Consider the following 26,526-nt stretch of genomic DNA (forward strand, 5'->3'; position numbering starts at 1 on the left):
CCAGGCACCTCGGTGTGTTAAATCCTTCTATAATATGAGAGTGAACCATAGTCTGCGTTGTTAACTGTTGTTTAATTGTTTTTGTTTAAATTAACGATTTTATTTATTTATTCGACAGAGAGAGAGAACACAAGCAGGAGCGGCAGGCAAAGGATGAGGGAGAAGTAGGCTCCTTGCTCAGCAGGGAGCTCAATGTGGGGTTTGATCCCAGGACTCCAGGATCATGACCTGAGCTAAAGGCAGTCGCTCAACCAACTGAGCCACCCAGGTGCCCCTTGATCACTTTTACTCTGACGGGGTGACTATGGTCCCTGTTCAAGCAGAGGGTGGTTTACCAGCCCTCTGCCATTGGTGGGTCCCAGATTCTGACTTTTGCCTCTAGTCCTACAAAATCACCAGAAGTACAGCCTGGCCTCTTTCTGACTTTTCTGGATTAATGTTGTAGAATAAAAGCAGTCCTGCCAGCTTTTTACATTTTTCTAGGTTTCTGGTCTTTCAGAGCTCTTAGTTCAGTAATTGCTTTTTGTTGTTCTTGAGAGTATTTTAAGAACAGTTCATCCAGCTTTTTTAGTTGTTTCTCAGGGGCCTGGTGGCTCTGTATTATGTAGTTCATCACTGCAAGAATTAGAACTCCAGGGGCACCTGGGTGGCTCAGTCGCTGAAGTGTCTGCCTTTGGCTTAGATCATGATCTTGGAATCCTGGGCTTGAGCTCTGCGTCAGGGTTCTTACTGAGTAGGTCCTCTGCTTGTCCCTCTCCGTCTGTCCCTCCCCCCAACTCGGGCTCTGTCGCTCTGCTCTCTCAAATAAATAAAATGTTAAAGAAAAAAAAAAAAGAATTAGAACTCCAGGTTCCCATGGCTGCACAGGGTTTTGATAGAAACACTGCTGTGTCAATACCTTGTGGGAATCATCTCTCCGGTGAGCACATGTAGATGGCACTACCACCATTGCTTCTCCTTCACCACCGGCAGGTCTCCCTTGCCCGTCGGGCATTCTACTTTGCCTTACTTAGGTTGATGCAGCCTAGGTAGCCCAGAAGAAGAGCTAGCCTTAGGAGTGACAGTAGGAAAGTCTATCCTTCCATTCTGCATCTTTCTATAGAGAAAAGGGGTCAGAGGAATGAATGGAGAGGATTGACTAGAAATGAAACTGAAGTGGTTGTTGAACATCTTGTTGGATGCTTGATTACAGTGTAGGAACAGACCTTGTGTTCCCATTGAGCACTAGCTGATGAAACTCAAAAGGGTGAGTGGATCAGTCTGGGTCCAAGATGAAGAGAAAGACCACACAGTAATTTGAACAGAGAATGTTTAATACAAGGAAGTATTAAGTGTATCAGGATTGGAGTAATGCGGGACTGGCTAGTAAGAAAAAAAGGAAACTCAAAAGAGTATAGTAATAAGACTGACAAACAAGAGCTACTACCTCCAGGACTAGACATTACACCGAAGGAGGCTCCACTCTGACTCACTGAGTGAGGTAAGTAGGTGCAGCATTGGTGGGACTTGTTGTAGAGCTGCCCTCTAGAACGTGCTGGAAACATGCTCTGTTGGGTGTGTGTTTGGGTTGGGAGGCTGCACTCTGCAGCAGCCTGCCTAGAGAGCAAACGGGGACTAGGAAGCACAACTTGTTTCTTCTACACTCTCTTTCCCATGTTTCCTACTGAAAAGTGTTCAACTGTGCTACTGGCAAAAGGAAAACATTTAAAGGGCCCATATCCATTTTCTCAGAGCAGGAAAAAGGGCTGAATTTGGCTGAGAGGTAATGTATCAAACTGTATAGTGCAAACATTCTTCTCTTGAGCTTCCTTATGCACCCTCCTGCACACATTTACACTCCCTTACAACAGGGAAACAACTGTATATTTCCACTTAACAAAATGCACTTTTCTTTTTCACAAGCGAAGAGATTTCCCTTCCCCTATGATGAAGAGATGCATGGCACCAGGAGTCACTGTGTAACTGACACAGCAAAATGAACTAGAATTCCAGGCACTGTGCTGGGTGCTTTATATTTCCTAACTTTTAATTCTTCGAACCTTGTGATGGAACTGCTATTTAATATAAATAATGCATGGTGTTGGTCCTCATTCTTACCAGGGGGCTGTAGCAAAGTGTCTTGGTGCAGGTATTATTCAAATAGATGTGTGTGTAGCAGGGGCATCTGGGTGGCTCAGGTCATAATCCTGGAGCCCCCCTCTCCCCAATGGGTGGGAATTGGGCTCCCTGCTCAGCCGGGAGCCTGCTTCTCCCTCTGCCCCTCACCGTGCTCTCTCTCAAATAAATAAATTTTAAAAAATCTTAAAAAAAAAAAAGAATAGATGTCTGGAACAAGATTTGAAGGGTGTGGAAAATTTCCATAAGCAACTGAGTAGGAGAAAGGATAATATAGGGGATGTGAGCATGTGCTTTGTGGGGTGGGGTATGTGTGTTCAAATCATAATCCTGCTGCTAGCCTTGTGGGTTTGAGCGAGTTAAACTCTCTAAGCATCTGTTTCTGTATCTTTAAAATGGGTAAGGCCGCCTGGGTTAGCTCAGTTAAGTGTCTGCCTTCGGCTCAGGTCATGATCTCTGGGTCCTCAGATCGAGCCCCGAGTCAGGCTCCAAGCTTAGCGGAAAGCCTGCTTCTCCCTCTCCCACTCCCCCTGCTTGTGTTCCTGCTCTCGCTGTCTCTCTCTGTCAAATAAATAAAATCTTTTAAAAAAGTAAATAAAATGGGACAATAATACTGACTTGTTATAGTCATTGAGGACCACATAAGGTGAGCCATACTAAGCGGCTGGTTTGTGGTGAGCAGTTAGTAAATTTTTAGCTATTACTGTTTTAAGTTGGGATGAAGGACATGGCTTTTTGGAAAACGGCAAGTAGAGAGTAGGACAGCTGAAGCGCAGGGTGGCGTGGATTTAGCGGGTTTTATTACGGACACATTTTAAAAGTTGGATTGTGTTCGGATTTGTTCCCAAAGCTGGTGCTGGACTCGGTGAGTACACAACCCGGAAAACATTACAAAGTCTGAATTCTGACATTGTACATTTTTTCTATGATGTATTGTGTGAGGAGCATTTTGAGAAGAGCAGAATTACACTGGTGGCTACTGGTTCACATTTTGGGGGAAGGGGGAAACACGCTTAAAAATGTGTACATATAGACAGAAACGGAGCCAGGCAAGGCACCACGCTTGGCGCCACTTCTGCCCTTCCCCCCAACAGTTGTGCTCCCACGGCGGGCTCTGGGCGCTACTGCGCAGTCGCAGAAACTTCTCTTGGGGGGGAAGTTTGGGCGCCTTCCGCTGGGCGCCTTCCGCTTGGTGCCTCTCTCTGCTGCAGTTGCCTCGTGGGCACGGTCACGATCCAGCCGATCCAGCTGCAGCGCAGACGCCGAGCCTAAGGCACTCAGAGTGGGACTCCCTGCCTCACGATGTCTGAAAAGGACGGTAAGAAGCCCTTCCAAATCTGTTCCACTCGCTTCTGCCTCTTTCTTCACTCTACCGGGTGGTGGGGGAAGGGGAAACAGAGGGTTCGCCCTCTGCCTACCTAGAGGGCCTTGCAGGCGACTAAGGCATTGTCTCGTCATCGGCTATGGCGTGTCCGGTGATGACGTCTGGACTGCTGTCCCCATTTGGTGGGCATATAGGAACCGAGGTGTTGCAGGCTTGGTCTGGCCCTGGGTCCGGGGCATCCTTGGGTTCATGGTGTTTCAAGGGCTCGAGCTGATCCTGGGGCTCGTGGGGTCCCTGGAGTTCATGGCATCCTAGGGGTCAAGGTGATTCTAGAATTTGAGGGGTCGCTGGGGTTAATGGTGTACTTCGGGGCTTGAGTTGGCCCTAGGGCTCACTGGATTCTTCGGTGGTATCCTCGGAGCCTGAGGTGATCCTGGGGTTTGAGGGGTCTCTGGGGCTCATGGCGTTTCCGGGGCTCCTGGTGTCTGAGAGGCTCGAGGTGACACTGGGGCTCAAGAGAGCCGCATTGTGAGAGGCGGGGCTTGGTTTCTGGCACGAGGGCGTTGGTTCTTTCTAGGACCCCTCGTGGTCATAAAACAGCCTCAGCGGTCTCCACAGGGGAGGCGGGGGCGCTGTGATCTGTTTTCCTGAGCCTTCTGCAAGGTGGTGTGGTAGGCACTGGCGCCAGAATAGGTCTGTACAGCGGCGCTTTTTCCTTGAGCTTTTTTTCCAAAAGGCCTTGTGGGATGTGTGCACAGCACAAACAGCTGTGGAGCATGGACCATTAGGGCACGAAAGTGACTTGGCTTAGTGGGGGGGGGGGGCGGGGGGAACTCCTGGGAGGAGAAGATTTGATTTGCGGAAGGTTAAATCTGCACTTTACAGCCTTGTATTCAGCAGCGCTGCGGTGGGGTGGTTTGGGCTGTTTCTCACCACCTCTCCTAAGATGCTTGTGCGTGCAAGCTTTTGAGATTTGGCTACTTGTTAAGTACTTGGTGCTGACTTCCTGGGACGAGTTGATCCTTTATCCTTTCTCATTCCCTGTCGGAGGAAGTAGGGGTCCAAAAGGACGAAGACAGGGGCGCCTGGGTGGCTCAGATGGTTAAGCGTCTGCCTTCGGCTCAGGTCATGATCCCAGGATACTGGGATCGAGTCCCGCATCGGGCTCCCTGCTCAGCGGGCAGCCTGCTTCTCCTTCTGCCTCTCTCTCTCTCTGTCTCTCATGAGTAAGTAAATAAAATCTTAAAAAAGAAAAGGACGAAGACTCTTAGACTATTAGAATTTTGAGTTTAAAAGATTGACAGATTAGTAGTCGATTCATTATGACATCTCTTGAAATTGAGAAGTTGATTTTTGAGGCTTTGGTAGTGACTGCGTTTGCTCAGACAGTGCAGCCTTGCTGTTTTATTGTGAAAACATACAGAAGGAGAAAGAAAATAAAGATGTAGGTGTGGCGAAGTCCCTGGGTAAAGAGCCAGTTCTTTGCTTCAAGAGGGCAGATGAGACTTAAAAAGGAGTCAGAGGATACTACAAAATGTTAGGACCCCTAGAACATAGGGGTGCACTTCCAAGCATACTTCAGGGCCCATCCCACCTGCTGTACGACTGAGCACCGTTGTTTGACAGAAAAGGCTCTAACTTAATGTGTTGGGAACTGCCCCCTTTCTGCCTCTACCTAGCTCTCCCCAAATTGGGACTGCTTTGTGGTTTTAAGACATTAAGTGGTAAACTGATTTAATGTTTGCTGATAATGATTTTACAAACAACTCTTCTGCACAGTGTTTTCTAAAGCAGGGCATGGGCTCAATTCAGTTTCAAGCCTGCCTGCAGCAAGTGCTGGGCTCTGGGATACAGTTTTGGTGGCATTATCTCTCATTTGGTTAACTTCGTAGTCTCTAAAGTTCCGATATGGATGTGGAAGGGCTGCTTTTGAGAGTTCTGCTAGGAGATTTAGAAAGTGGTTGTTCAATGTATTGACACAGTTTTGCTAGAAAAGCAGACCAGTCTGGCCGTTGTCATCTGCTGTGTTTTGGGGTGGATTTCTTGCAGTGGTCCTCATCTGAAAGGAAAGTTGCAGCCTGCATCTTTCTGAACTGTGCCTTGTCTGATTAAGTTCATGGCAACTTGGTTCCTTGCACCTTAGAAGCGTAACCTTCCAAAAGCTTCTAAATGTTTTAATGTCTTCTAAAAATGGCTTATGAAGGTTATGTATATATCTAAAGGAATTAATTGGAATTTTACAAATTTACTGAGAAACCTGGGTGGAATTGTCAGTAGCTTTACTGGGTCTAGTGCAAAAAATCTGTTGACATATAAAAGCTTATCTTAAAAATAAGACTTTAATTACCTTTGTTATTTTCTTCTGATTATGAATTCTATAAAGTTTATTGTAGAGACTCTTAACAAATACAGAGAAGTCTAATGAAGGTCATTTTGCCACCCAGAGATAGTGACTTAGAGATAACAATTAGTATGTTTCCTTCTGTTCTCAAAGTTAGGATTACATCGTATTTTTTCTGCTTTGAGCCTTTCTCCCTGCTTTGACATTATTTCACTAGCATTTCTAATATCACTAAATGAGAATGTGTTTCTCATTGGCAGTATGCCATTTCATCATATGGAAATGCCATAATTTATTTAACCAATTCCCTTTTGTTTGAATAATTAGATAGTTTCTAATGTTCCATTTTTTCCATGAAGACTATTAAGTGGACTTCACAGTACATCTCCAAACCCAGTGCCATGTTTTTAAGGATGAGAAAACAGAGGCAAAAGAATAAATGTATGTGGCTGAAAGGTCATACCTCTGGATGGCTAAAGAGCCTGAATTGGAACCCACATCATGTGATTCCTAATTCAGTATCATTTTCACACCAGCACATTCCCACACACTGGCTAATTACTTGATTGTAATGCTTTGGTCTATTTCAAATAAATGTAGAGTCCAAGTTGTGATGCATTGTACATGTGATCGGCGAGTTAATACTTCGAGCTTAAACATGTTCTTCTTTTTCAGGCCAATTGTAAAAAGCAAAAAAGCCCGTTTATATAGCATACATTATGCATGGTGTGCTATTTGTCATATTCATTAAAATGGTTTATGGAGTTGATATTTCACATCTAGTTTATATGTGGCCACTTATTTTACATTCTGTGAGATTCAATTTGAATTTAATTTGTTTCATAACAACAGTTATGACTGTACTTTATTTCTACATTATTTATTATCAAAGATTAATACTGAGTTTTAGAGACCAAGTTTGGGAACTCTTGGTCAGTAGAGTGTGGCTATGTAACATCAGCTGTAGCATTTAAAAGTTAAACGCATATCACTGAACACAGAGCAGCACGGCCAGGTGGTCACGTTTTTTAAAGAAGAAATTTATTGCTCTATAAAACTGGAAGTACTAGAGATACTAGTGTATGTGTGTATATACATGCATATAAACATTCATATATATCTTAAAGCTTCATACTAAGCAATTTATTTCTTAGCTGACTTGCAGGGATTAGAGACATGAAAATATTTCATGCAATTTTTTCAGTAAAAATGTGTTTTTAAATCCATAACTTTATAAGGTGGTTTCCTCTAGACACTGATTTATGTGGTATCTAAACTTTCTCTTTGCTTATTCCTAGATTATATTATTGTAACTGTTGAGGATGACAGTGATGGCAATGATATTGATGTTGTGATAATGGAAGATTCTGAAACAGAACTTACTGAGAACACACTTTCCACTGATGGCATGTTGACTATAGAACCAAATTGTCGATCCAGCAATGATAACTACCAGCAACTATCCCAAATGACATATGGTAATTTTTTTCTGTTTCCTCCTCTGCAAAATTTTGCTCCCTGGTCCTGATATCTGGTAAACTGCTTAAATAATCCTGTAACTTTTACATTAGTCAGTTCTAATCAGGGCAGGTTTCATGGTAACGTCAGTGTTTATGTGTGCTTGCTTTTTCTCTTCATTTAAGCTTTGTCACGTCTCCTGTTCCATTTTCGCTCTATCGAGTGCAAAGGTAGCCTCAGAAAGCATTGGGAGAATATACTCTATCTCTGAAAAATTATTTATAGCTGGCATCTTTTTTTTTTTTTAACGATTTTATTTATTTATTTGAGAGAATGAGAGAGAGAGAGCACAAGAGAGGGGGGAGGGTCAGAGGGAGAAGCAGACTCCCTGCTGAGCAGGGAGCCCGATGCGGGACTCGATCCCAGAACTCCAGGATCATGACCTGAGCCGAAGGCAGTCACCCAACCAACTGAGCCACCCAGGCGCCCTATAGCTGGCATCTCTAATTGTAACTATTTGGTGGCAAAGGAAAAACTGAATTTATGGGAAAAACAACTTGGATCAAGAGTTCATGGAACAGATGACACGACTGTCTATGTAGATCTAAGGAATCAACAAAAACTGGAACTAATAAGCAATTATAGCATGATTGTAGGATACAAGGTTAATATGCAAAAGTCAATCCCTTTCCTGTATACCAGCAGTAAACAACTGGAACTTGAAATTAAAAACACAGCAGCATTTACATTAGTACCCAAAAAATAGTCCATGGAAAGTGGAGTCTTGTAACCAGAAGTGCGGTAGCTACTTGGCCTTCCAATGGCTGCTTCTCACAGTAATGAAGGAAATGTGAAGCCATTCACCTCCTCACTCACACAAAGAGCCAAGAGACACTAACCCCTTGGAACATTTCTTTGTTAGCTATATGACAATTTGTTCTTTGCCCTTTGTTTAGAGAATTGGGTTTCCTACTCCTTAAAAATGTTACTGCTTAGGGGTGCCTGGGTGGCTCAGTCGGTTAAGCGGCTGCCTTTGGCTCAGGTCATGATCCTGGGGTCCTGGGATTGAGCCCCACATCGTGCTCTCTGCTAAGTGGGTGGGGAGTCTGCTTCTCCCTCTCCCTTTGCTGCTCCCCCTACTGTGCTCTCTCTCTCTCAAATACATAAAATCCTTAAAAACAAATGTTACTGCTTAGACTGGAGATCAGCAAACTGTTTCTGTAAAGGGCCAGACAGTGAATATCTTAGGCTTTACAGCCATAAAGGCTCTGTTGCAACTACTCAACTCTGCTGTTGAAGTAAGAAAGCAGCTGATATATAAACATGAGTGTGGCTGTATTTCAGTAAAACTTTATTTATGAACACTGTAATTTGAATTTCCTATCATTTTTCCATTTCATGAAATATTCTTCTTTTGGTTTTGTTTTTTAATCATTTTTAAAAATAATTTTTGATATTAAAATAACTAAAATAGTTTTTTTTTTTTAAAGATTCTTTTTATTTATTTGACAGTGAGAGACACAGCGAGAGAAGGAACACAGCAGGGGGAGTGGGAGAGGGAGAAGCAGGCTTCCCGCGGAGCAGGGAGCCTGATGTGGGGCTCGATCCCAGGACTCTGGGATCATGACCTGAGTCGAAGGCAGACGCTTAACGACAGCCACCCAGGCGCCCCTGAGATAGTTTTTTGATATTTTATATTTACTCTCCATTTTTAGGAGTTACACAAATTTTATACACTTCAAATCCAATTACATTTTAATTTTTTTTAAGTAAGCTCTACACCCAATGTGGTGCTTGAACTCACAGCTCCAAGATCGAGAGCTGCATGCTCTACCGACTGAGCCAGCCAGGCGCCCGTTTTTTAATCATTTTTTAAAAATGTAAAAAAACAAAAAACAGAACCATTCTTAGCTTGTGGGCTAAGTAAAAATAGGCAGCAAGGTGGATTTGGTCTGTAGGCTGTCATTTGCCAACCCCAGATCTAACTGATGCCAAAAATTTTTGACAGTACTTGTCCTCTGTTCTGGTTTTGAAAACTACGTGCAGAACCAGCAGAATACTTTCTAGTGTGTTACACAACGTCTGGCTTATTCAGATAGCCCTCTTTAGTGGGAGAGAACTAGAAGAGACTTTTCAAATGTGGATACCATTTGACCTATTATTTCTACTTCTAGGACTTTATCCCATAGAACTACTTGCAGAAGGGTAAGACTGTTTAGCAGTGTTCTTTGCAGGAGCAAAACTTGAGAAGTAACTTGAATATCCATGAATTAGGGACTAGTTCAAAGAATCATAGCCTATTTGCATGATAGGAAATTAAGAAGCTGTTATAGGGGTTGCAATATATCTAAAAGTATTAGTTTGGAAAGACCAATACATATTTAGTAAAAAAAAAAAAAAGGAGACTGCAATGCAGTACTTATAGTCTGATCCCTTTTATCTTTCTAAGTGATGCAAAAATTTAGGATAAGGGATTTCAGAAAAGGTGGTGAGGTAATTTTTTATTGTGGTAGAATATACATAACATCATGCTTTTTCCCTTTGTTCTATTACTGTGAGGTGTTATGCTGATTGGTTTTCTTTTGTTGAACCACCCTTGCATTCCTGGGATAGATCCCTCTTGGTCATGGTGAATAATCCTTTCAATTTGCTGTTGAATTAGATTTGCTTTTCTTTTAATGTCTTTTTCTGGCTTTGGCTTTGGTATCCGGGTAATTCTGGCCTCATAGAATGAATAAGGAAGTGTTCCCTCTTTTTAGTTTTTTGGAGGAGGTTGAGAAAGATTGGTGTTAATTCTTTAAATGTTTGGTAGATCCACCAGTGAAGCCCTCTGATCAGGTCTTTTCTTTGCTGGGAGGTTTATGATGACTGATTGAATCTCTTTACCTGTTATAGGTCTGTTCAGATTTTCTATTTTTTCTTGAGTCGCTTTAGATAATAACTTTTTTAAATTATAAAAACAAATTGTTGGGGTGCCTGGGTGGCTCAGTCGGTTAAGTGTCTGCCTTTAGCTCAGGTCATGACCCGGGGTCCTGGGAACAAGCCCCACATCGGGCTCCTTGCTCAGTGGGGAGCCTGCTTCTCCCTCTCCCTCTGCTGCTCCCCCTGCTTGTCCTCTCTCTGTCAAATAAATAAATACATAAAATCTTAAAAAACAACAACAAATTGTTTTCTTATATACCAACATCAAGCAATTAGAATATATATAGGGTTGGGGCACCTGGCTGGCTCAGTGGATAGAGCATGCAACTCTTGGACTTGGGGTCGTGAGTTCAAGCCCCACATCGGGCATAGAGCCTATTAAAAAAAAAAGAATATATATATATATATATATATATATATATATATATATATATATATGGATGAAAACCCAGTTGATAATGGCTACAACTAAATATTAAAAATTCTAAGGAATAAATGAATAAAAATAGCAGAATCTGTATGAAAGTGGAGCAAATACTTTAATGAAGGTCATAAAATAAGGCTTAAGTGGAGAGACATAAGTTGTTCCTAGAGGAGAAAAAACACTCTCATATAACTTAAAAAAAAAAAGATCTTGAGAAAATGTGTTTAAGGACAGGTGGTAATTTACCATATCAAACACTAAAACATTTTAGAAGTACAATTATTAAAATATGATGCTACTAGTTTTGAAATAAAGAGCCAGATTTAATGTAGCAGGAAGCTCATAAAAACAAAGAATTTGGAGTTAATATACTGTAGTATTTTAGGAAGAGAAGCATAGATAGTAAATCATGGTGGTACATATGCTTAACTATTGGGGGGAAAAGCCCATTGGGTTTCACCTCATATCACACAGTTAAATAATTTCAAGATGGATTAAAGAGTTGAATATCTAATGAATGGAAGTATAGAAAACTAGGAGAAAATCTAGTTGAATGTTTTTTTATTCCTAGTGAAAGACTGAGTGTAACAGCAGTTGAAGAAATCGTAAAAATATTAATGAATTTGGTAAAATAAAAACAGAGAACCCCTCCCAATCTTAAAAATATCAGACTTCAAAATCACATCAGCACTTGAGAAAAATATTTGCTGAAAATATACATTTTCGAGGGTTACTATTCTTAAGTTAAAAAGACCTCATACAAATCAAACAGAAAACATTGGGCAATGAGCACAGGACACAAAAAATAACAGATGGCAGAACAAGAAATCTTAATGGATAGAAAACATTCGGAAAATATTCAACTGCATTAGTAACAAGAGAAATGCAAATTAAAATGAGATACAGACTTTAAACTTTCCTCTACAAAATTAGCTATTTTTACACGGTAATTCAGTTTACTGATAATGGAGAAAAACTATTTCATTGCAGTTCTCTACAAATATAAGTTACTCAATCCTTTTAGCAACACCTGTCAGAGGCCCCTGGAATGTTCATAGCCTTTAACCTAGTGATTCTCCTAAAAATCCATTATAAGGAGCTTTTCAGAGATGTGCATAAATATTTGCATTGTATTTATAGCATTATAGCAAAATAGTGAAAAATTGGAAGCCATATAAATGTCCCACAACAGAAATCAGATAACCTATGGACATCCACAGTGGAATATTATGCAGGTATTTCTAAACTATTTTTTTTAAATTTATTGTATGTCAAGTATATTTCAATTGAAAATAAAGAAAAAATAAAGGAGAAAACTATTTTTAAAAAAAATATAAAGGACATATAAAATTGTTCAGAATTTATATATGGTGTAATTCAAACTATATTAAATATATATGGAGTAAGAAAAAGAGAAGGAAATATATCTAAAGGTTATGATGTTTATTGGTGATGGATTACTTTATTTAGATTCTGAATTTTTTTAAAGAGCTTAATTTTTAGGTAGTTTTTTTAAAGATTTTATTTATTTATTTGACAGAGAGAGAGCACACAAGCAGGGAGAGCAGCAGGCAGAGGGAGAGGGAGAAGCAGGCTCCCCGCTGAGCAGGGAGCCTGATGCGGGGCTCGATCCCAGCACCCCGGGATCATGACCTGAGCTGAAGGCAGACGCTTAACCGACTGAGCCACCCAGGCGCCCCTTTAGGTAGATTTTTTTATAGAAATCTACCATATACAAAAATATGCACAAATCATATTCAGCTTAAGGAATATTCAAGTTAACACACAAGTCCAACCAGCAACCGCACCAAGAAACAGAAGGTCCTGAGTGCCCCAGAATCAGCCCTCACCTCCCTTGCAGTCACTGCCCCTCTTGCAAAGTAGCACTATCCTGACATCTCCCACCATTGATTACTTTTGCCTATTTTTGAGCTTCAGAACAGTTGAATCATATACAATTCATTTAGGTTCCTGGACCCAGTTCCAAACTGTGTGTTGGTACTGGTGGTGAGGGCTTCTCACATAACACCAGGCAATTCCTGGACACAAGCAGGGTGAGAATTCAACTCAATTCTGACACTATCCACCCAGAGCCAGCATCAGGTTCCACAGGTGGGGGGCTCAGTCCCACAAGACTGCACCCCCCTTCCCCTTCAGACACCAGTTGCAAGCCTGGGCGATTCCCAGGCTTCTGACCGAACGGCTTTAACAGGTTCCCGTGGCCCCCTCCTCAGGTTTGGTTCATTTGCTAGAGCGGCCCACAGAACTCAGAGAAACATTTTACTTACCACATTGCCGGTTTATTAGAAAAGGATATAACCGTGGAACAGCCGGATGGAAGCGATGCAAGGGACAAGGAATGGGGAAAGGGCGTGGGGCTTCCAGGCCCTCTCAGAGCAGGCCATTCTTCTCAGATCTCCACGCACTCCACAACCCGGAAGCTCTCCGAACCCTGTGCTTGGGGTGTTTATGGAGGCTTCCTTACAGACGCATGACTCATTAAGTCATTGGCCAACTGATTCGACCTCCAGCCCTCTCCCCTCCCTGAAGGTCAATGGGTGGGACTGAAAGGTCCAACCCTCTAATCACAGCTTCCTTCCCCTGGTGACCCGCCCCCATCCTCAGGTGATCTAGAGGCTTTCCACTTCATTAATATAACAAAAGACACCTTTATCACTCTCCGCACTTAAGAAATTCCAAGGGTTTTAGGGGCTCTGCCAGAAACAGATAAAGACCAAATATATATTTCTTTTTTTTAAGATTTTATATTTGAGAGAGAGTGAAAGAGAGAGAGAGAGAGCACGAGCAGCGGGGAGCGGCAGAGGCAGAGGCAGAGGGAGAGGGAGAAGCAGGCTCCCCGCTGAGCAGGGAGCCCGCCCACCCGAGGGGCTCCATCCCAGGGCCCCGGGATCATGACCTGAGCTGAAGGCAGACGCTTAACCGACCGAGCCACCCAGGCGCCCAAAATAGATATTTCTTAATATAAATCACATCACAACTATATTCTTTGGTGTCTGGCTTTTGCTCAGTACTCTGGTTGTGAGGTTCATCCTCGTGTGTAGCAATAGTTGGTTCATACTCATTGCTGTGTAGGCTTTCTTTGTATGAAAACACCCCCATTTAATTATTCATTATTAGTCTTAATCAGAATAAAACAACCACTTTAAAAAATAAAAATTGAAGTTACACCTCAAATTGGAGGTATTTTATCATTGAATTTTCCCCACCATATTGGCCTGCCTTTATCTAACTTGGGAGTTAATTCTCCCTTCACTCTGCCTCTGATTCCTTCCCTGGCCCAGGATGGCTAATGGGAATTAAGTCTGTCATTAAGGCGCCCCACCCCACACAGTGATGCCAGCCGCCAGGTCTCTCCTACTACAAGATAGACTGTGATAGCACTGCATTCCGGGTCTTTGCCTCGTTGCAGAGTTAACTGACTCAGAACCATAACTGAGCCTACAGAATTCTAGAATATATGTGGGCTTATATTTCACATACGTTCATTTAGGTTTAAGATAACGTGTAACTATGGAAAAAAATCATAATTTTAGAGTTCAAGTGACGTTGGAGATAATGTCGACCGGTTTTCACCTGGCAGATGAGGAGGTGGTGTCTTTGTGGTCTGCCCAGGCCACACTGTGCAGGGGGGAGGGGCAAGCCAAAATAGACTCCTGACTCACATTTGGAGGCCTGCTGCCTTCCTAAGTAAAAAGGTTTTTGGGCTCTTTTCAAAAAGCATTTAGGAGTTGTGTTCCCTTGTTCATTTGTTTCCAGCATTTACTCTGTAGTCTTTCAGTTGTGAAGCATTCACTTCACAATTTGGAATTTGCGTGTGATCTTCATTCTTATTCCTAGGTGTGGCAGCCTAGCCCTTCAATTATTAAGGGTTTATTCTAAATCACTAATGGAAGAATTATTGTTTTGTCACTCTCTAAAATTCGGGACTCCAATTCAGTTTGAGTTGGCATTCGGAGAACATAACCCTATTTAAGTTGATTATGGTAGTAAGTCTGTGAAGTACCTTTTTTATGTGTTGCTTTTTAGGAGTAGGTGGTTTACCACCCCTAGGTGACCAAGCAGTTCCGCAAATGAACCATCTGGCAAATTTAAAAAGATACAGCTCCAACTCAGTGGAAATGGAGCTTCTCCCACTGCGTAAAAGAGGACGTACATCTTTTCCAAGGAGGGATAATACGGTTTGTATATTAAATTGAAAATTTTTCTTTGTTTTTTTCATTCTGCCTTATCTCTTTTTTTAAAAATTGAGTTTAATTTCATATAGTGAACAGTTCAATGGTTTTGACAAATATGTATACCCCCCCAGTCAAGATAGAGAACATTTCCACCATCCCAGAAAGTTCCCTCATGCCTATTCCCAGTAAGTGCCCCCCCAAACTTTGGAGAAACGACATTCTGATATTTTTCTCATCATAGATTAGTTTTGCCTGTTCTAGAATTTCATAAAAACAGAATCATACAGTATGTACTCTTGTGTCACGGTCTCTTTTTCTTAGAATAATGTTTTGGAGATTCATCTGGTTATAGTGACATTTCATTCCCATTCATTGCTGAGTAATATTCTGTTGTATGAATGTCCATAATTTGTTTATCTATTCTCCTTTTGACGGACACTTGGGTTATTTCCAGTTTGGGGTATTATGAGTAAAGTAGCTCTGAACATTATTATGGAAGTGTTTTTATGAATGTATGTTTACATTTAATTTGAGTGAAGACTCAGGAGTGCAAACACTGGGTCACAGAACAGATAAAGTTTAGAAGAAACTGCCGGTTTCCTGATGTAGTTGTACTGTTTGACATTTCCATCATATTTTGCTGTGCTTCTTGATCTCTGAAGGAGAACAAAATAGATTATTAGACTATATATAATCTAGCTTACCAGAAAGTGCATTGATTTACTTATATAAGGAGGAGGACACTAGTAAGTACCTGAGTAGTATAGGCAATTTTAACTTCTGACAGCCCCAATATGTTCATCTATGGGCATAATGTTAACTGCCTACCAGGAGTAATGGTTTCTGACATAATTATGTGAAAGCACTTTGAAAAGTATAAAGCACTACACAAGGGTAAGATGACAATATTGTTTTTATAATGACTAGTCTATATTATAATTCCGTATAATTTTTGCTGTCTGATAAGTTGGTAATGCAGGGCTGATTCATAAAATTTTAAAGCAAAAACATTGATAACTACTTGGTATGTTTATGTCAAAATTATTATTATAGTCCATAATTCATCCTTAGAATAGAGTCCTTATAATTAAATATAATGGTTATTTGCTGTCCGTCTACATACTTAGACCCTGTTTTATTCCAAAAAACAATTTAAGGTGTCCTGGAGATTAATTTATTGAGAAAAATAGGTGTTTAGTGCTTCTTCTTTTGTCCACAGAGTGTCACTGTTGGATTATTTGAAAACCAAAAGCCATAAAACCTTTGGTTCTTTGTTTCTGGTTAGAAATATTTGCTTTTTAAAGCAGTTCTGGTGCCAGATTACTAGAAGACTAGTCTTTTTACCCTGAAGTGCAGAAGGGGTTAAGCTTGGTAGAAAATGGCGTCTTAAGTATAGTTGGGTGAATGAGAAAACAGTTCAGTGAGTACAGTTGGCCCTTGAACAATGCGGGCGTTAGGGGTGCTGACCCCCTGCACAGTCGAAAATCCCTGTGTAACTTTTGACTCCCCCAAAACTTAACTACTAATAGCCTACTGTTAGCCAGAAACCTTACCAACAGTCAATTAACACATATTTTGCATGTTATATGTATCACATACTGTATTTGAACAAAAAAGCAGGCTAGAGAAAAGAATGCTAGTAAGAAAATCATAAGGAAGAGAAAATACATGTATAGTATTGCACTATATTCTTTGAAAAAACTCCGCATATAAGTGGACTTGCACAATTTACACCCGTGTTGTTCAAGGGTCAGCTGTATATCTTTTTGTGTTGTTGTATTTGTGGTGAGCCTTTGGCGCTTGTTGAAAGCAGAATTGAAGTTCTGAATGTTTCTTCAGTTCTTTTCGTTCATATTTTCTTTTGGTTTATTAATAAATTGTTCCTGGACAAGAACACGAATACCCGATTGGGAAGAAGTTGGAAGTGTCATTAATGGATGCATATCAGACTGAATATTTACATAATATTAATTGCTAATTCCCAAATATTCACACTTACTATCGTAAAGAAAATTATTTAAGTTCTTTTTCAGCCTTCACGTACTGTGGAGTAACTCAACTTGAGAACTGAAGGAAATATTTCTCTCTCGTGACTTTGTATGCTTCCATAGCAATGAACAAGACAACACTTAACCATTTGATTTCCTTCTTTTCCTTATCTAATAGGAGATTCACAGCAGTTTCCTACCCTGTTTGAGTAGCTTTTCTCATTTTTGAAATAATTTTAGATTTACAAAACAGGTGCAAATATATTACAGAGTTCTCATGTATACACTTCATACAACTTCCCTTAATGTTAACTTACTGTATAACTTAAAATTAGGGTAATTATATAAGCATAGTACTGTTTTCATAGCCATGATATTAACATTGTTACAGTACTATTAGCTAAACTGCAGTACTTGTTAGAATTTCAACATTCTTCACCCCTTGTCCTTTTTCTGTTCCAGGATCCATTCCAGTACCCCACATTGAGTTTAGTTGTCTCTCCTCAGTTTCTTCCAGTCTGTGACGGTTCCTCATTCTTTCCTTGTCTTTCATGACCTTGACATTTGTGATGAGTGTACCAATCAGTTATTTTGTAAAATGCCTCTCAATTTTGGTATGTCTGATATTTTCTCTTGAATAGATTGAGGTTATGCATTTTTGCAAGAACACCACACAAATGTTGTCTCCTTATTGAATCGTTCTCAGGGGAACAGGATGTACATGTATCTTTTGACTGGTGATGTTAACATCGATCTCTTGGTTAATGTGGTATCTTCTGGATTTTCCTGCTGTAAAGTTACTGTTTTTTCCTTTGTGGCTAATAAATCTTAGGTGGGGGGTACTTTGGGACTCTGCTGATATCCTGTTTCTCCTCAATTTTTTGCCCACTGAGTTGAGTTAGCTCGTGGATTTTACCTGCAACATTCACTACTATGGTGTTGGCCAAATGGTGACCATTTCCCTCATTCCCATGTATATATTAAAAGGAATTCATTTGTAAGGAAGAGCTATCTTTTCTATTCCATTTATTTATTCAGTTATATATTTTATATCTATATGGACTCATGGGCATTCACTGTATATTGTATGAGTTTTTTATAATCCAATGTTATTATTTTATTGATCAAATTTTCCAACCTTGGTTATAGGGAGGTCCTTCCAGTTGGATCTTGTGGCCTTTTTACATGCCCCCACTTTTTTTTTTTTTAAAGATTTTATTTATTTATTTATTTATTTGACAGAGAGAGACAAAGCTAGAGAAGGAACCACAAGCAGGGGGAGTGGGAGAGGGAGAAGCAGGCTTCCCGCGGAGCAGGGAGCCCGACGCTGGGATCATAACCTGAGCCGAACGCAGAGGATTAACGACGGAGCCGCCCAGACGCCCCATCCCCCACTTTTTTTTGAGCACTTCCTGATTTCCTGACATCACAAGATGTACTAGGCTCATTCATACTTTTCCTAACCCAGCCCTGGAATTCACCTTTCTCCAAGGAGCCCTGGTTCCTTTATTGGAGACTGGTATTTAGAAACCAAAATCTGGACACTAGATATGTTCATTGCTAGTTTTTTGTCATTGATCTTAGGTCCTCCCAGTGAACAGAGCTAGGAAATATATGTATACTATTCCATGCATACACATACATCTTTATTTCTATATCTGTCTTTGTATATATTATAAACTATGGGTTCATACTGATATTCAGTAGCTTTTCTTAAACCTAGGTTCTTATATGATAACTTCTTTCCTCATCCCCTTTTTAATCAGCTCTTACCTGTTTCATTCTCGTGTGAATATGGGTTTTGGTTTTACTTTATCTCTCTGTTTTATATTACAAGACTTGAAATGCTTTTGGAACGTAGATGAAAAAGAAAATAATTAAAACAGAAAAATATATAACGTACTGCTTTGGGGCGCCTGGGTGGCTCAGTCGTTAAGCGTCTGCCTTCAGCTCAGGTCATGATCCCAGGGTCCTGGGATCGAGCCCCGCATCGGGCTCCCCGCTCAGTGGGAAGCCTGCTTCTCCCTCTCCCACTGCCCCTGCTTGTGTTCCCGCTCTTGGTGCCTCTCTCTCTCTCTCTCTCTCTGTCAAATAAATAAATAAATAAAAATAGAGTACTGCTTTTTCTACTGCTTAGTTTGGGTCCTAGTGATATTAAGCATTGACTACTTATTTTTATAATATGAATAGGAGAGAAATGAATCTGAAAGTTTCTGTGAAGAAAATCATCAAAACCAACTTATGGAACTCCAACACCATTGCGAGGTTATCAGATTTCGGTCTTTTAATCTTTTCTTTTTTCAAAGATTTTATTTATTTATTTGACAGAGAGAGAGATAGCGACAGCAGGAAAAATGTAGTTCTTCAAAATTTTGAGGGAAATGTTTTTTTTACCTCATTTAATATCACTGTGCTATTAATAGAAATTTTGTCATGTCAAATTCTGTATGATTATCAGTCCATTGTGATGCATTTCAAAAAATTTTCTAGTTAGAACAGTATCCCTAGGTGAAAAATTTGAAATAAAAATATGGCTTTTGTAGCTTAAACGAAACCCAACAGCCCATAACTGGTCAAATGTAGTTAAATCTCTTTCATCTAGATTGTTCAATATTTAATTTCTCCAATATACTCTCTCATGGAAATTGGCTGATTTCAATGAGATTTAGTATGTGCCTAAATGCCTATCAAAATATCTCAATTGAAAGAAAATGGCAGCATACCATTGTTTTTTTAAAGAGCATATCTTGCGTAGTTTGTAGTTTGGAGGGAATTTTGTAAAAGTTAGCTTGCTGGTGGAGGTTGATGGGTGTAATTATCAAGGATTTTGTGAGCTGCATCCTCTAGAGGTAATGGAAGTTTGCTTTTTAAAAAGTAGTTAACATACAAAGTTTGTTGGATTAAAATGAGCTACCGTGCCTAAGTAAAGAATGTTTAGGTGAGTCTTTATCACTGTTATTGAGAACAGAAGTGCACTGCTTCAAGGGAACACATCAGGTCTTTGGGGAAGGATGTATGGCCGGGGGGGGGGGGGGGCGGTGGAAGGGGGATTCTGATGGCCTGCCTCACATAAGCACCCACGACACCCCGGGCTGCCACTGCTCTGCCAGGGCCTCCTTTCCGAGTGACGGTGCAAGATGTGGTGGGCTAGAACGTGGAGGAGGAGAAAGGCCCAGGGGCCCAAGTCACAGCCCTGAAACGGACCATCGGGGATCCTCCCCATTTCTCCCAGTGTGCTAACTCTCTCCTTTCTTCGACCCCTTCCCTTACCAGTCTAGACCAGTTGCTGCACACTTCCATTTTTTCCTTTTCTGTCCTTGCCCAGAGTCCTCTTTAGGAAGACCCCAGCCCTGCACAGGCTGGGAAGCAGAGGGGGCACCTGCTGGGACCCGTCCACTGTCCTGTGGTCCTTCGACAGCGCTCTGATCAGTTCCCTCTTCATCCCCCACAAGCTCTGGATGGCCCGGCCTTTGCCTCTTATTTCAGGGAGGCCGAGGGGGAGCGGGGGAGTGAGGCTGAAATCCTTCCAAGTCTCGATTCTTCTCCCCACAGCCAGCCACTAGCCTGGGATCTGTCCTTCGGGCATCTCCCTCTATAAGGCTAAGGCCGGCACTGCTTTCTGCCTCTGAGCCTCTTTCCCTGTGCCGGGACACCTCCCTTCATCAGTGGCCACTTCCTGCACCCTCAGCTTCCGTCTCCATCACTCTCTTCGTCCCCTCCCACAGCTTAACCACACCTCTGCTTTGGGCCTCCCATCCCTCTTTCTGACATGCCTTCTCTCTCCTTCCCTTAAAAACCCAGTTCTTTGAACATCATTTATGTTCACTGTCTAAGCATCTGACTTCCTGTGTTCTCTCTGTTTCGGTATTTTTGAATCTACTCTTCCTTCTGCCCTCTCTGCCCTTCTGTGCATCTTTACCTAGTGAACACCGTCTTGTCTTTTAATCCTCAATGTAGACATCTTCTCTGAAAAGCCTGCCACGACTGCCCGCCTGGGTTAGGTCTTGCCCTTCTGTGCACACTTGGCCTCCCATTCTCACCTGTGTTGTAGCCATCAGAGTCATAATAATAATAGGTATAGTAATGGATGATTGAGCACTATTGGACCAGTCGTCATGTAGCACTGTTGTTAGGATGGTAGTATTAACATTATACCATGGCGTCTCACTTAGTCCTCAAGAGAACTCTGAGAGTCTCATCTCGATTCTATACATGAGGAAATTGAGGCACAGAGAAGTTAAGTGACTCACCCAAGGTCACACAGCTGATAAGCGACAGAACGCTAGTCTTTGCACCCAAGTGTGTTCCCCTAGAGCCTGCCCTGTTGACTTCAGTTCTATAAGCCAGTGGGTCTCACTTGATCAGGCAGCAGAACCACCTGGAGGGCTTGTGAAAGCAGATCGCTGCCCCCGCTCGCAGAGTTCCCAGTTCAGCAAGTGAGGGGTGGGAGATGGTGCATTTCCAACAAGCCAGCGGGAGACGTTAATGCTACTGGTCTGAGACCGCGCTTTGAAAACTGCTGCTCTGGGCTGCCCATCACTTTACTGAAATCCGTTCTCTCCAGCGAACATGGCAGTTCCTTAGGGCAGGAGCTGGTTGTTTTCTTGTTTTCTTTCTGTGCATATTCCCAGCACCTAGCCAAGCAGTTCTGAGAAGTAATAAGTAGGCCCTCGATAAATGTTTATTTGAGTGAATGAATAAGGAAATGGTTCTGGCCTCCTGTTTAAGTGTATTTTTGGCCTGAATGAAATTTCTGTGTATTTGAAGAATTCTCAGGTTTTTTAGTCACATACTGGTTGGCTATAGGGGACATGTACTCAAAGGTTTTCGTAAGGTTAATTGTTGATTGCCTGATTTTGAAATATTTTGAAGCCAGAAGTCACACCTGTTATATTTGGCTCACTGTTCTTCCCGGCATAGAATGCTCACTGCCTGTGAATTTACACCATGGTTCTATGGAAAGAGGCTCTTTGGCCTTTTAGCAGATTTGAAGCTTTCTTACCTACAATAGCCCCTTCCTTGACATAAAATGACTCTATCATAAATGTGGTGGCTTATAAGAATGGTGGTACATTTACTTTCCTGTATTAAAGCTTCTTATTTTTTTTAAAGATTTTGTTTATTTATTTAATTGACAGAGAGAGAGACACACACAGTGAGAGAGGGAATACAAGCAGGGGGAGTGGGAGAGGGAGAAGCACGCTTCCTGCTGAGCAGGGAGCCCGATGCGGGGCTCGATCCCAGGACCCTGGGATCATGACCTGAGCTGAAGGCAGTCGCTTAACCAACTGAGCCACTCAGGCGCCCCTAAAGCTTCTTAAAATGCCTGTATGGCCTGGAGTAGTTGAATAGGTGGTTGGGGCTCCTTATCTCAGCCAGCTGGGCTCTGTGTCACCAAAACCAGGCATCAAGTGGCATTAACCAGACATTTCTGATGGCTTGAGAGCGTTTCATGTAACAATTAAAATTGGCTTAATGGTATTTTCTTATATGTTACTTTTCTTTTGAAATAGGAGCTGCTAAAATACTTGTTTTATTATAATAGGGTTTGCAAGAACTTACTGAAAACACAAATAAGCAGGTAAACAACCTTTGTGGAATCATTTCAAAAATACAGCCTTCTTGGGAGAAACCACCGCTGCCAAACTGTGTAAGTATTATGAAAACATTTTTGCTACTTTGATAAGCCTCTAGTTCCTAAAGATACCAGTCACTGAGAAGTGAGAGAGAACTAATGACTCCGAGATTAGCAAGGCCGCCGTACACTTAACTTTAGCAACAGGTGGGACAGTCAACCTCTCTTGGAAGAATGCTGAAGTTTAGGTTTGAGAAATCATGATACTGAATATTTTTATGTTTGTAACCATAATGTATAAAATGCAATCAAAATGTAGGGTTGAAGAGAAATAAAAATCACATAATAAAAATTCAGCCTTTATCCTGAACTGTGGAAAATGATATTGCAAAGAAAGGAGGCACTCATGTTTTTTTAAAAGATTATTTATTTATTTATTTATTTGACAGAGAGAGAGAGACACAGAGAGAGAGGGAACACAAGCAGGGGGAGTGGGAGAGGGAGAAGCAGGCTTCCCGCCGAGCAGGGAGCCTGATGTGGGGCTCGATCCCAGGACCCTGGGATCATGACCTGAGCCGAAGGCAGGCGCTTAACGACTGAGCCACCCAGGTGCCCCGAGGCATTCATGTTTGTATCGACTTTTTAAGATGATTTATAATGGGTTTGTGTTATTTTAGAGGTCATCTGGATTTACACAAAAAAAGTTTTAATTGTCTGCCTCATGGAGAAGTTCAAGTTCAGGAACCAAAGAAGAGAGCATAACCCATTGTGTTCTCTTACCCTGGACAGGAAGACGGCGGCCCATCCAGACCAGTGAGAAGGCAGGAGAACCTTGCCCGGCGTAACCCTGTAAGGATAGCTCTCCAGCCAGCCCCTCTCCCGGAGCTGCAGGAGCTGGTCGTCAGAGAGAGTCCACCACCTCCCAAAATTGTCTCCACATATTCATTACAGCCTAGTGTCATACCAGGCAACCCAGTTCCTGGTTTTGCTGTGTTGTCCTACATTTTCAGTGAAGGAGGTGAAGGGGCCACCGGGGATCTCTCCTCTGTCCAGCTTCCCCTGGCTCTGCCTGCAGCACTTCTGCCCCCAGGAGAACCCCGTGTGGCACACGCCCCCACGATGGCCAGATGCCCAACTGTATGGGGACAAGGCTGCGCGGGCCCGGGCCCGGGCCCGGCCTCATCGGCTTTCTGCATCCCCCCCGGTTTCGGTGAGTTTACAAATAGCATCCTTTTATCTGGATTAAAAAGCATTCTTAATGCAAACTAGCAATAGCTGGTTTTTAAATTGAACTATAGTTGGCTATAGCTATTTTTTTCACTAAAAGGTTTAGGAGAGAAGTGTAGATTCACATGTAGTTTTAAGAAACAATCGAGTGATGCCCCATACCCAATTTCCCTAGAAGGTAACATCTTGTAAAACTCCAGTGAAATGTCCCGAGCAGGATATTGATGTTGCTATAACCCACAGATCTTATTCAGCTGTCCCTGGGTTGACTCGTTTTCACTGTGTATTTGTGCGTTTCGTTCCGTGCAGTTTCATCAAGTGAGGTTGGCACGTCCACAGCCACAGTCAAGGTACAGAACGTTTCCATCACCAGGAGGATCGCTTGAGTTGCCCCTCTATACCACACCCATCATCCTCTGGTGGTCGCGCCCTCCCTATTCTCCTTTCCCTGACTCTTGGCAACCACTGACCTGTTCTCTATCTCTAAAACTTTGTCGCTTCAACAATGTTACATAGTTGTATGCATATAGTATGTCACCTTTTGAAATTGGCACTTTTTTAAATTATTATTATTCCAGGTAAGTCCCTGAAGATTATACCAAGTTGTTACATGTATCACTAGTTCCTTCCTTTTTATTGCTCGGTCCTGTTCCATGGTATAGGGATGTTGTAGTTTAACAGTTCATCTGTCGAGGCAGAGTTTTGGTTGTGACCCCGCCCCCCCCCAGTGTTTGATTATTGGGAGTAAGGCTGCTATGAATATTCATGCACAGGTTTTTGCGTAAATACAAGTTTTCATTTCTTGGAGATGAATACCTAGGAGTGCAATTCCTGGTTATATGTTAATTGCATGTTTAGTTTTAGGAGAAACTACACGTACCGTTTCATGTTTCGGCCAGCTATGTATGAGTGATCCAGTTTCTCTGCATCTATATTTCTGATCTTTCCATCGTTCTTTCTTCTGACGTTTCATGATTCCTTCTTTCCTCATATCCTTCCTCATAGAAGATTTTCCTACCTTTCTGTAGGAGTAAGTCTGCTGGGGACAAAAATCTTTTAGTTTTCCTTTGTGTGAGATGTCTTTATTTCCCTTTCTTTCTGGAAGGATAGTTTCATCCAGTATAGAATTTGTGCATACGAGTTCTTTTATTACAGCCCCTGAAAACTTTTTATTTATAGAAATGCCAAGAAAAGCAGAAGCCAGCCTTGGAAACAGCACTGAGTCAATATATTGCCCAACTCCATTGGGAGATGACAGTGGCCAAGATACTATCTCATCTGTTTACATCCTTCCTAATTTGGGTGAGTTTGAAATGATACATGGATTCACCAACATCCTTAGTGCCAAGTCAGGGCCAGCTCCTTTTTTAATGAAGCTTTTTATTTTTAGATAATTGTAGATTCACATGTAGATGTCAGAAATTATGTAGGGATCCCATTTATGTTTTATGCATTTTCTCCAATGATAACCTCTTGTAAAACGATAGTAAAATAACACAACTAGGTACTGGCATTGATTCAATCCACATTTGTATGTGTGTGTGTATTCAGTTCTATGCAATTTTATTCCATGAGTTTTATTTATCATCACAGTTGTGATCCAGAATGCTTCCGTTGTCACCGCCTATTGCCCTTTATGACCTTAAGCACCTCCCTCTTGGCCACCCTTTCCTCCTACCCTAGCAAAGAGTGAACTCATCTCCCTTTCTAGAATTTTGTCACTTGAATATTGTTATTTACATGGAATAAAATACTATATAACCTTTTGGGCATAGCTTTTTTCCCCCCTAAACATAATCTTCTGGAGATTCATACCAATTGTTGCATGTATCAGGAGTTTCTTCCTTTTTATTGTTGAATGCTCTCCCATAGTATGGATGTACAACTGTTTATCTCTTTCTTTACCCATGGAAGGATGTCGAGGATATTTCCAATTTGGGGCCATCAGAAGTTTAACTCTGTGAACAGTTATGTACTCGCTTTTGTGTACACTTAAGTTTATATTTTTTTGAGGTGAATGCCCGTGAGGGCAATTCTGGGTCATATGATAATTTCGTGTGTAGTTTTTTAAGAAACTGCTAAAACTTTTTTTCAGAGGAACTGTGCCATTTGACCTTCCACCTGTAATATAGAAGTGATATAATTTCTCTGTATGCCTATATCTTTTCTTTCCATTGTTCTTTCTTCTTGATGCTTAAAGATCGATTCTTTCATCATATCTTTTCTGTTTGAATATTTTCCTTTTGTCTTTCTTTAAGGGTAAGTCTGCAAGGGACAAGTTCTTTTAGTTTTTCTTCATGTGACAATGTCTTTATTTCCTGTACAGTAAGGAAGGATAGTTTTGCTACATATAGAATTAACGGTTGAGAGATCTTTCCTTAAGCACTTGAAAAATGTTCTTTCCTTACAAATGCCAGTAATAGCAGAGACCAGCTTGGAAAACAACCCCAAGCCGACAAATTACCCAACTTCATCGGGAAATAACGGTGACCAGTGTTCATCTATCTGCCTCCCACCCAATTTTGGTGAGTTTCAAATAATGCATATTACAAGTATCACTGTTTAATCTGGATGCATCAACATCTTTAATGGAAGCTAGTGGTAGCTCTTTTTTTTAAAATTAAGCTTTTTATTTTGAAACAATTTTAGATTCATGTATATTTATAAGAAATAATATCAAGACATCTATTTTACACTTTGCCCATTTCTCCCACTGTTAACATCTTGCAAAGCTGTAGTAAAATATCACAACCAGAGTACTGACATTGATACAGTACACAGATGTTATTGAAATGTGCCCAGTTCTACTTGTAGTGTTTTGTGTGCATTTGTATTTATTTTGATCTCATTTTATCACACGAGTAGGTTTGATGTCCACCACCACAGTCAGGATACAGGACATTTCCATTGCCATTGGAATGCCTCATCTTGCCCCCTTTTTAAAAGATTTTATTTA

The 26,526-nt window shown here is 41.3% G+C and overlaps 1 protein-coding gene across 6 annotated transcripts in view; it reads left to right on the forward strand.

The window, feature by feature from the left end:
* The first annotated feature begins 3,240 nt into the window (after positions 1-3,240).
* Positions 3,241-26,526, forward strand: part of BEND2 (BEN domain containing 2) — a 63,962-nt gene continuing 40,676 nt past the window's right edge. For 3 of the 6 annotated variants that reach the window (XM_027608659.1, XM_027608660.1, XM_027608664.1), the window contains exons 1-7: positions 3,241-3,433; positions 7,079-7,258; positions 14,632-14,783; positions 22,314-22,418; positions 23,133-23,553; positions 24,750-24,872; positions 25,988-26,095. In XM_027608659.1, coding sequence (XP_027464460.1) covers positions 3,418-3,433; positions 7,079-7,258; positions 14,632-14,783; positions 22,314-22,418; positions 23,133-23,553; positions 24,750-24,872; positions 25,988-26,095 — 1,105 coding nt within the window. In that variant the 5' untranslated portion in view covers positions 3,241-3,417. Of the gene's footprint in view, positions 3,434-3,632; positions 3,763-4,036; positions 4,133-7,078; positions 7,259-14,631; positions 14,784-22,313; positions 22,419-23,132; positions 23,554-24,749; positions 24,873-25,987; positions 26,096-26,526 lie in introns of those variants that run through there. The other 3 variants (XM_027608661.1, XM_027608662.1, XM_027608665.1) reach the window with 3 other exon arrangements.

Source organism: Zalophus californianus, chromosome X (assembly GCF_009762305.2).
Source record: "Zalophus californianus isolate mZalCal1 chromosome X, mZalCal1.pri.v2, whole genome shotgun sequence".
NCBI lineage: Eukaryota > Metazoa > Chordata > Mammalia > Carnivora > Otariidae > Zalophus > Zalophus californianus.